General features: G+C 33.7%; 1 protein-coding gene across 4 annotated transcripts in view; it reads left to right on the top strand.

Annotated features, from left to right (window-relative positions):
• Positions 1 to 12,500, top strand: part of LOC135201852 (kinesin heavy chain-like) — a 481,090-nt gene that overhangs the window by 418,369 nt on the left and 50,221 nt on the right. For all 4 annotated transcript variants that reach the window (XM_064231140.1, XM_064231141.1, XM_064231142.1 and 1 more), the window contains exons 5-6: positions 1 to 59; positions 11,607 to 11,731. The exon at positions 1 to 59 is cut by the window's left edge and continues 85 nt beyond it. In XM_064231140.1, the coding sequence (XP_064087210.1) occupies positions 1 to 59; positions 11,607 to 11,731 (184 nt within the window). The remainder of the gene's footprint in view (positions 60 to 11,606; positions 11,732 to 12,500) is intronic.

The following is a 12,500-nucleotide window of genomic DNA, read 5'->3' as shown; positions in this document are numbered from 1 at the left end:
GGAAGAGGTCTTCGAAGTCATCGAGCTTGGGAAGTCTAACAGACACGTCGCTGTCACCAGTAAGTGTATTTTAGAGAAGTAAGCATGTTCAAATGTTTATGTTCCCGTGTATATTGAGAGTAAGTGAGGAAATATAGTATAGAGCCTCCTTTGTTTGGGTTTAATAAATGATACCTTCTTGGTGACGTCATAGGCTCATCAATGTCCTCAGACTTCCAGCCAGGGCGGGTTCGAATCCCACTTGGGAAGTTTTTCTACACGCAGAGACTTTAGGATTCCAGGGCCTACAGTGGAAAGCGTGTCCAAAATAAGAGGGATATAAATTAAGAGATCTTAGTGGCTATAACTATGCATACAGTTGCTGGTGTGTGCGAATATATATAAATAAATATATATATATATATATATATATATATATATATATATATATATATATATATATATATATATCTATATATATATATATGTATATATATATACACGTGTGTGTGTGTGTGTGTATACTATTATCATACATATGTATACATATGTATATATGTATGTATTTTTATTTTCTAAAGTGGATATGGGGTTGATGTTTAATCTAACTGATTTATGCTAATGAAGCCTAATTCACAAATTAGATCCGAGTGAATTTGGACGAAAATCTGTACACTTGAATTATGTATAAACAAATGTATGTTTGAGCTATTTTGATAGACATATCACAAGTTTGTATTTCACTTGACTTCGTAAATGAATAAGTCGGTGAATAAGTCAGGTAGGGATAAAGGTACAACTTAACTCGTTCGTTTCGATTTTATAATAATAAATCGTAGTAGCCATGATTCCCATGACAAAAGTACTACAGAAGATGGATGCCGGGTACCAACTCAAGAAAAGAGGCAACAAAATCAACCATCTGATGTTCATGGACGACATCAAGCTGTATGGTAAGAGCATCAAGGAAATAGATACCCTAATCCAGACTGTAAGGATTGTATCTGGGGACATCAGGATGGAGTTTGGAATAGAAAAATGCGCCTTAGTCAACATACAAAAAGGCAAAGTAACGAGAATGAAGGGATATTTAAAGCTACCAGATGGAGCAACATCAAACACATAGATGAGACAGGATACAAATACCTGGGAATAATGGAAGGAGGAGATATAAAACACCAAGAGATGAAGGACACGATCAGGAAAGAATATATGCAGACTCAAGGCGATACTCAAGTCAAAACTCAACGCCGGAAATATGATAAAAGCCATAAACACATGGGCAGTGCCAGTAATCAGATACAGCGCAGGAATAGTGGAATGGACGAAGGCAGAACTCCGCAGCATAGATCAGAAAACCAGGAAACAAATGACAATACACAAAGCACTACACCCAAGAGCAAATACGGACAGACTATACATAACACGAAAGGAAGGAGGGAGAGGACTACTAAGTATAGAGGACTGCGTCAACATCGAAAACAGAGCACTGGGGCAATATCTGAAAACCAGTGAAGATGAGTGGCTAAAGAGTGCATGGGAAGAAGGACTAATAAAGTAGACGAAGACCCAGAAATATCAGAGACAGGAGAAAGACAGAAAGAACAGAGGACTGGCACAACAAACCAATGCACGGACAATACATGAGACAGACTAAAGAACTAGCCAGCGATGACAATTGGCAATGGCTACAGAGGGGAGAGCTAAAGAAGGAAACTGAAGGAATGATAACAGCGGCACAAGATCAGGCCCTAAGAACCAGATATGTTCAAAGTATGATAGACGGAAATAACAATCTCTCCCATATGTAGGAAGTGCAATACAAAAAATGAAACCATAAACCTACATAGCAATGAATGCCCGGCACTTGCACAGAACCAGTACAAAAAGAGGCATGATTCAGTGGCAAAAGAAAAAGCCCTCCACTGGAGCCTGTGCAAGAAACATCAGCTACCTTGCAGTAATAAGTGGTACGAGCACCAACCTGAAGGAGTGATAGAAAACGATCAGGCAAAGATCCTCGGGACTATGGTATCAGAACGGATAGGGTGATACGTGCAAACAGACCAGACGTGACGTTGATTGACAAAGTCAAGAAGAAAGTATCACTCATTGATGTCGCAATACCATGGGACACCAGAGTTGAAGAGAAAGAGAGGGGAAAAAAATGGATAAGGTATCAAGATCTGAAAATAGAAATAAGAAGGATATGGGATATGCCAGTGGAAATCGTACCCATAATCATAGGAGCACTAGGCACGATCCCAAGATCCCTGAAAAGGAATCTGGAAAAACTAGAGGCTGAAGTAGCTCCAGGACTCAAGCAGAAGAGTGTGATCCTAGAAACGGCACACATAGTAAGAAAAGTGATGGACTCCTAAGGAGGCAGGATGCAACCCGGAACCCCACACTATAAATACCACCCAGTCGAATTGGAGGACTGTGATAGAGCACAAAAAAAAAAAAAAAATAATAATAATAATAATAATAATAATAATGATATACAAAGTAGAGACAGTAACATACACACAATCTAGAATCTAGATACATGAGAGGCAATGCAAAGAAGAAAAGTAACGAAAGCAAAAATAAAAAATCCAAGTCACAAGACTGCTTCGAGGACTTAGAGGCAGGTCACCCAAAGCAAATGATCTAAGCTGACCTAATTCAGGTATAAAACCTCCCATAATGGATACTAGTTCTGTAGTTAAGTCATTTTCAGATTCTTTAAAAGGAAAAAGGACAGTGGACCCCAAAAGGCCTGTCTTAAAACCTGACTTCATCTAAACTAAGTTTTTGAATAGGAGAATACATGTATTATCCACGACTATAACATGTGCAGTGAAAATTATGTTTTACTTAATCCTATATCGTTTTTGTGTGATTGTGTGGGAAGTCCTCTGAGCCACCTAGGCCCCATAGTCCCACCTCTGACATTCATGGAAAGCGTCAACATTTACTTGTGACTTTTTAACCTTGAATATTGCGGAGTTTTAGAAAAATAATGTTCATTCTTTTTTTTTTAAGTATTTTTTTATTTTGACATGCTTGACCTCCGCTGTAACCTTTGTACATTTCACCTTTGAATGAACCTTTGTTACATTCAAGGTCGATATCACGGCGCCCGCTCTTGCAATTAATTTTTCTCTAAAATGCTTTTGAATTGATACTTTCGTTCTGTACGCCTAATTCGATAGAGAATATGGAATACTGAGTGATCAAATATTAATGGTAACAGGGTAGCATACAATAGGGGAAGGAAGCCATTGCTGGATTTTTATATATATATATATTTTTTTTGAAGTTCAATAATGAGATGAGAAGAATAAACTGTTCATAAATATATTTCCACTCTACGTATTTTCTTATGGAAGCGATGGTTTTTGAAGGTGGCAAGTTTATAGTTTGCCGCAAAACTTACTAGGGTGAGCTTGTTATCCTTATCCTTTCCCCTCCCCCCGTCTCCCTCAATATATATATATATATATATATATATATATATATATATATATATATATATATATTATATATATATATATATATATATATATATGTATACATATATATATATATATATATATATATATATATATATATATATATATATATATATATATACGTATATTTATATATATATATATATATAGTATATATATATATATATATATATATATATATATATATTATATATATATATATACATATATATATATATATATACGTTATATATATATATATATTATATATATATATATATATATATATATATATATATATGTTAAATAACTTGATCACGAAGTATATAAAACGTGATGCTATGTATAAATAAGGTTTTTTGCCACGAAGGAAAAAATTAAAAAACGAGTTGGCCGAGTACTTTCGGTCCTATTCGGACCCTTTACTGAGGCATACTGATTTTACAAAGAACACCTCATAGTCAAAAGAAGGTTTAATATACAAAAACTGACACTACCATATTAGCCATAAGGGCGATTTTCACTCTACAGAGAGGAGGAGGAGTCATAGGCTAGCCACACCTTGAAGGATACCTGCGGTAAACAAGTGATTCTTCCAGAGAAACAGTACATTTTGAAAACAACACGGGAGCATATACAATTTAATATCATGAATTTTTACAAAAATTTTCCCAACAAAAATTATTATTAATGAAAAGACGAAAGAAAATATAAATATATATATATATATATATCGAGCAAGAGAAAGAGAGAGAATATCGAACCAGAGAGAGAGAGAGAGAGAGAGAGAGAGAAAAGACCAGAGAGAGAGAGAGAGAGAGAGAGAGAGAGAGAGAGAGAGAGAGAGAGAGAGAATTAATAACTATATACATGTGGGACTAATTTATTAGTTGTTCATTTATTTTGAGGTCCTTCATAAACATCTTACAAATATATGGGTCCAAATGGTACATTCCCAGACTAAGATTTAGGTTGTTTTTATTAGTGATTTGTATAATTGCCGATTCCAGTAAATTTCTTGAAACATAATCATTAGATCTAGCAATTACCGAAGTATCACCCCAATTAATACAATGAGATTTTTCACTCAGATGGATAAACAGTGCATTTGAAGTCTGGGCTGTTCTAACTGAATACATATGCTGCCTAACCCGAACACATGATGTATTAATACATAGAGAATCTTTCCAATGCAAATTCAGTATTTATAGAAAACCCACAAATAATTTAACATATGTACATTTTTATTCTGGCCACCATCTTAATATTAAAATTTCAATTTTTTCTTCTATGTTCTTACGCGCTTTGCGTATCACGAGTCCACAATACCTGGACCAAGAAATAGAATACATAAAAAAGATAGGAAACGATCTCTGCTACCCACCTCATTTAATTGATTTATGTTATCAAAAAGCTCATAAAAAGTTTTATAATGTGCTATTAATAAAAAGAAAAAGAAATCCCTAAAAATGTACTTAGCTTACCTTATTTTCGTGGATTTGAAACCATAAAATCAATATTTAAATCGTTTAATGTTAATGTAGTGTTCTCTTATAACAATACCATTAAAGATATGCTAATTAAGAATAGTCCCGTAACAAATAACAACATCATTTACAAAATTCCTTGTAAGGATTGCCCATCGTTTTACGTTGGTCAGTCTAGTAAAAATTTATGTGTTCGGGTTAGGCAGCATATGTATTCAGTTAGAACAGCCCAGACTTCAAATGCACTGTTTATCCATCTGAGTGAAAAATCTCATTGTATTAATTGGGGTGATACCTCGGTAATTGCTAGATCTAATGATTATGTTTCAAGAAATTTACTGGAATCGGCAATTATACAAATCACTAATAAAAACAGCCTAAATCTTAGTCTGGGAATGTACCATTAGGACCCATATATTTGTAAGATGTTTATGAAGCACCTCAAAATAAATGAACAACTAATAAATTAGTCCCACATGTATATAGTTATTAATTCCTCTCTCTCTCTCGTCTCTCTCTCTCTCTCTCTCTCTCTCTCTCTCTCTCTCTCTCTCTCTCTCTCTCTCTGGTTCGATATTCTCTCTACCTCTTTCTCTTGCTCGATATATATATATATATATATTTATATTTTCTTTCGTCTTTTCATTAATAATAATTTTTGTTGGGAAAATTTTTGTAAAAATTCATGATATTAAATTGTATATGCTCCCGTGTTGTTTTCAAAATGTACTGTTTCTCTGGAAGAATCACTTGTTTACCGCGGGTATCCTTCAAGGTGTGGCTAGCCTATGACTCCTCCTCCTCTCTGTAGAGTGAAAATCACCCTTATGGCTAATATGGTAGTGTCAGTTTGTATATTAAGCCTTGTTTTGACTATGGTGTTCTTTGTAAAATCAGTATGCCTCAGTAAAGGGTCCGAATAGGACCGAAAGTACTCGGCCAACTCGTTTTTTCATTTTTTTCCTTCGTGGCAAAAAAACCTTTATTTATATATATGTTAGTGTATTGGTTTTAATTCTAATAGAAATTCGAGACTCAAAATTGTTGAACGATTACCGAATCTTAAAATGATGTGTTTACTGTACATTAAATCCACTGCTGACATGAGTATCGTCTATGTCACACCGACCTCCAAACAGTAACTTTAATGACGTAGAAATGAGAGCTCCATACGACCTCGCCTCGTAGCCTCCTTAACGCTGCCCCCCCCCCCCCCCCCCCCCCCCCCCCATCAGGGTGCTTCTATAACGGAATAAGTGCTCCTTCAAGGAACCCCTCGGAGGGGGCGTGGACCAAAAATACTTCAGGAACTTACAAAGGAGCCCTTGAGCCCGCCTTCGTCCCCACCTCTCTTTCTCTTTCTCTCTCTCTCTCTCTCTCTCTTTCCTCCGCAAAACGAGATGAAAGATTTGGAACGGGCCCTTGGCACCCACGTGCGGTTTTGGCTTTCTCCGTATTTATTTATTTCTTATCATTATTTTATTCGCCTAGTTGTTTCCTTGAGCGAGAAGGTGCAGTTGTGCGTGAAGGTTGGTGTGTATGAAGAAGCCTTTACTTACCGATACTTTATAGTGTAGCTTTGATTATTTGGTACATTCAACAATATAATGTATGTATGAAAATATATAAGTATGCTTGCTTACATTCATTATAATGTATTTATGCTAATGTATTTTCATCTATCTGCATTAAATATGATATGCTACCTGTAAGAAAACTGTGCATTCTGGGGACGGCGTTCCTAAATTTGAATTTTTTCAATAAGACGCCGAAAAACTGCCCAAGAACGAAAGTCCTCGAACCACACTTGAGCCCCGAGGAATTTTTCGAAGTTAATAAAAGAATTTACATTCTGAAGACGTTTAGAAGTCGGCCGGGGGTGGCTTTTCACAAGTACCAGAGACTGTGACAGGAAATGATGAACGCGGGGACAAAATTGGATCGGGAGGGACAGAAGAGACGGGCAAAGACTGACAGACAGACACAGAAGTACGTAGGCTGGGAACGACGTAACAAAGAAAACTGTATTCAAATGGAGGAAAGATCGATTAAAGAAATTATAGGATTAAGATTTTTTTTAGAGGGAAAGAGAAGTCGGGGGAGAAGGTTGGTGGTGGGGGAGACATTTTAGAAATAATAGGAGTTAAATGTGGCAAAAAAAGGTGGAGTGGGGGTTTGGCGGGTGGGAGGAGCAATGAAAGACCAATGGAAAAATTGGTAAGATTTGGGCTCGGTGAATAGAAGTGAAAGACGATTGCCAAAGAAGGGAAATGGAAATTAGATAACTGAGTACAAACGAAGAAAGAAAGAACAAGAGGACGGAAGGGGTACGAATAAAAATACAAGTCAGAGGGACGAATTAAAGCACTATGAAGACAAACAAGGAAATAGAAATTAAAACAGTTCGGAAGAATTAGGGAAGAGCAACAGTAACGCTAATGGCTCTAACTATAGCGTCAATTGTATGATGGCCAAAAATAAGCAAAGAAATAAATAATTATAAACAAATTAGTACAAGGCAGATCATCGAGTGTGAATGCAGAAGTCAACATTAGTGTCTAGTGAAGGTAGTAAAAGGAAGAAAATAATTAAGTAGGTTACAGGTAGCAACTTATGCTCCAGATCCAAGTAAGCTGCCTCAAGGCTGCCTGGAATTTCAGTTTCCAGGCAAAGAAAAAAAAAAAACCACACACACACTCGAAGAGAGAATGGAAAACTTATCAAAATATGTTAAAGGTATAAGAGTTTTACTTACTTTTTGATATTTTTATCGTGTCATAACGAAAAAACTTAATTATTAGGCGTAAAACTTGATTTAGAAAAATTACATCTCACTAACCTTAAGCTTAGAATTTCCACGAAAGAGATAATGGATATTAGATCAGGCCTGACTTTCCAAACGGGGTTTTCTGTAAAAGAGTAACAATTTACAGCCTCTGTCGCCGAGCGAATGATCAAGTCAGCGCATGCGCCTGAACGCCTGAAAAATATCCATCAGTAATCCTTCTCTGGGAGTCCTTCTCTTCCCTTTGTGTTTGGCTGAATATTCAACCAGTGGAAAAATGAATCGCGAGTTTTTGTTGTTGTTGTTGTTGTTTTTTTTTCACATGATTTTTTTTCACTTTTTTATAAATAATAATAATAATAAAATAATAATAATCAATAATAATAATAATAATAATAATAATAATAATAATAATAATAATAATAATAATAATAATAATAATAATAATAATAATAATAATAATATGAGAAGGTACTAGTTATAAAATGTTGTATAGCTTATATTTAGTGCCAAGATCCATCTGGGAAGTTTAATTATAGGTTTTCTCATAAAACGCACTTTTCCGCTGACGTAATTAAATAAGATCCATTACAAGGCAATTAATGAAGTGTCCAATTTAGCTGTGTCTCCGTCAAATTCAGCGGAAGTGCGACTTAGCAGCTAATAAGATTCAGGCTATGTTTCTTCTAGTACTTAAGTGCTGCTCGTCTTTGCTGGAAGTAGACAGTTATTTAAAAAGAAATATATATATATATATATATATATATATATATATATATATATATGTATGTATATATACATATATATATATATATGTATGTATGTATGTATATATATATATATATATATATATAATATATCTATATATATATATAGAGAGAGATATATAATATAATATATATATATATATATATATATATATACTATATCAGAGAGAGAGAAGAGAGAGAGAGATAGAGAGGAGAGAGAGAGACGAGACGGACGGAGAGAGCGAGAGAGAGAGAGAGAGAGAGAGAGAGACTCTTTTTATTCATTTTTCAAAACTAGGACATTTCTTATCGTCAGCTTTCCAAAAAAAAGAAAAAAAGGACAACATCAGACGATTAGAAAGAAATGGCATTGTAGGAGCAATTAAACATCAATAAAATTTTATTATTATTATTATTATTATTATTATTATTATTATATTATTATTATTATTATTATTATTATATTATTATTATTTATCAAGAATATGAACAAATCAAGTTTCCTAAAAGAAACAAAGCTGGAAATTCATTGTTCCACTGCCTGAATATTCAGCCAAAACCGAAGCGAAGAGAAGGAAGGCTGCCAGAGAAGGATTACTGGTGGATATTTTTCAGGCGTTCGGGCGCATGCGCTGACTTGATCATTCGCTCGGCAATAGAGGCTATAAAATGTCGCCTTTTCTCTGAAAATCCCGTTTGGAAAGTCAGGCCTGATCTAATATCCATCATCTCTTTCGTGGAAATTCTAAGCTTAAAGTCAGAGAGATGTCATTTTTTCTTAATCTAATTTTACGCTGAGAAATTAAGTTTTTCCACATGACACGCAACGATATTAAAAAAGTAAAACTCTTATACGTTCAACATATTTTGAGAAGTTCTCCATGAAATAGTGTAGGATTCCATTCTTTTTGTTTGTGTGTGTGTGTGTGTGTGTGTGTGTGTGTGTGTGTGTATGTGTGTGTGTGTAAATGGGCGTGTTGGTATGGGTGTTTCTGGACCTTGGAACTGAAATTCCAGGCAGCCATTTCAACTAATTATCTACAAAAATAAAATCTCAGAAGTCAGATAGGGCAAGTGTTTGACGAGATAGTTTCCATTAAACAGCTTCCACGTCACATTTTATTCACTAATATATAGGTATATATATATATATATATATATATATATATATATAGTATATATATATATATGTGTATATATAAAATAGAATATATATATATATATATATATATATATATATGAATATATATATACATATATATATATATAGAGATATATATATATTATGTAATATATAGATAAATATATATAATACTATAATATATAAATATATATATATATATATATATATATATATTTATTCCATTACAAAATATTTTCCAGTGTAAGAAATTTTATCCACTACCGACTTCACCTTTGAAACGGAAATTTATAAAAGAATTTCCAGTTTTAATTCGGGAAATTGTTCCAACAGTATTTTTCATTTTCAACGTGATAAACATTTTAGTATAAAAGCTTAAAGTACTTTGAAATAATGCTGTTTCCTGGAGCAGCGATTAATTTCGACAAATGTTTTAACCTGATCGTGAGTTCCAGTTCCGTAGCGTATTCCACAATTTTGCAATATTTTCCCTTAAGATTTTTCCATTTTTCCTTACAGATTAAATTTCCTCTGATGATCTTCAGTCAGATTGTTCAGAGTTTGATTTCAGAATAAAATAGCTCGACAATTTTCAGTCTCTGCTTCACAAATATTCTTTCTAATACTCTATGAATTTTTGGTTTCTGTTTGATTCCATTTATTCTTGCAACGTTCAGTGGTTTAAATTAATCCCGAATCAGTAACATTTCCATATTTGTTTTATTTATTGATAACTATATTTCTTTACAGGTACATGAGCTACCTTTTGCATTTTTATAGAATTTCATCTTTGCTCGCCGACATGGCACTGATGCACTCAAAAACCTGTAAGGTTTTTTTTTCGCAAATTGAATTATTCATTTCAAGTCACAGAATCGTGCAACTTTCACATCACCTTTAACAGTTACCATCCTTTTGGGGTCGCATTCGTTCTGGATTTATTGCAGAAATTTTTGGCCGAAAGAATTGAAAAATACGTCGGACAAATAGAAATATTGCAGAGACTTTTTCCTCAGTAAATTTTGGTTACAATCAATGTATGCACCATGTACACACGCATACACACGCAGCGACCCATGTGACAGGCTGCATAAAGCTTTTTCCAAGGCCGGGTCGAAGTAAATAAGAAATGGGGGAAAGAAAGGAAGACGTGTTATAGCAACCAGACCAACGTTTCTTAACTTTGCTGATTCGTGATAGATTTTTTACTTATCTTTGTAACTTTGGAATAACCCTAATTCATGCTCAACATTTTTAAGATGTGTCATATTCATAAGTATTTAATATTGTTAGAGCAGGATTTTGTGCATGTATGAAGTTCTGATTGCATAATTAGATAATTATTGATTAACTTACTGTGGTTGGTATCTTATGAATTAGCCTCGTACTGTCCCATACTCATTTACAAAGCATTAACTTTACATACATTTCTCCTACTATTTTGATTAATCTATTATATATATCTGTGTGTATATAAATATATATGTATGTGTATATATATATATATATATATATATATATATATATAATATATATATTGTAAGCAAAATCTAACCGAAATGGAAGAAGGAATTCTCGTTTAGACAATGTATTTCGAAAAATTAAAACAGTTTTTATAACAATTTTTCGAAATACATATTATCTAAACGAGAGGAATTCCTTTTGTCATTTGGGTTAGATTTTTGCTTACCAAATTTTAAACATATATATATAAGTAAATATATATATATATATATATTATTATATATATATATATATATATATATATATTCATATGTAAGCTAGTTCCCGTGTAGACCTTAGGGAAGAATCTGAATACAGAATAATGTATTATTGTTTTACTTTAAAACAGTAGATACCACTCAACAATTTTCAAGGGAGCATCAGATATATCATGGAGAGCTTAAATGCTCTGCCAATCCGTACTCGCCTCGTTACCATCTCTCACATCGTAATTTCCTAATTATTCTTCTCCTTGTTCTCTTCCAGACATGAACGAGCATAGCTCTCGCTCCCACAGCGTGTTCTTGATCCAGGTGAAACAGGAGAACATCGAAAATCAGAAGAAACTGCTGGGAAAACTGTACCTGGTCGATTTGGCCGGTTCAGAGAAAGTTAGTACAACATGGCGGGCTTCGTGTTCTTTTATTTTGTTCCTCTCATTCGTTTCATGTTTTGGTGTTATACCCTGTTTATCATGATCATCCTTTTTGTTTCATCATGTTGACTTATATCGCCTTTCCAAGGTTCGTTGTTTGTGCAATGAATGTTTCCTTGCTATGTGTCTCAGCTCAAAGTTCATTATTTTAACTCAATATAACTTTTTATTGGTTTTCGTGTTTCCTTTATTTTGCGTCTACGTTTCGATCATTCATTTTCATTCGGTGCTTCATGTTCCTTTATTTTGACTTTCCATGGATTTAATATCGATTAAGTTGTCCTTTTCATTTCATTTTCTCTTCAAATTTTTTTTTATTTTCTGTTATGGTTTTTATTTATTTGTCCGTTCATTTTTTTTCCACGAGTTCTATTAATTTTAGCTTCACGTTTTTTCAAGCTCCTTTCGTTATGTTCTTATGTTTGCATTTATTTTCATGAGTCTATAACGCATCATCGATCTATTTGTCTCTATTCCACAATCATTTTTCTTTAAAAAATTACGAATAATATATATTATCAGAGAACCAAAGTGGTCATTTTGATATACACTACTTCAAAGTGTCCGAACGGGGGAAATGATCACATACCTAACCCCGATTTAGCGAACATTTAATTATCCGTTAAACGTTTTGTAAAATCACAGTTTCCTGCTTTTGGCCGCTGGACGTTTGAGCTGTGCCATGAGACGTATTATACAACGAGTTTCTAGTATTGATGAAATAT

Source organism: Macrobrachium nipponense, chromosome 28, assembly GCF_015104395.2.
Source record: "Macrobrachium nipponense isolate FS-2020 chromosome 28, ASM1510439v2, whole genome shotgun sequence".
Taxonomy (NCBI): Eukaryota; Metazoa; Arthropoda; class Malacostraca; order Decapoda; family Palaemonidae; genus Macrobrachium; species Macrobrachium nipponense.
This window is presented reverse-complemented; position numbering and strand designations above follow the sequence as displayed.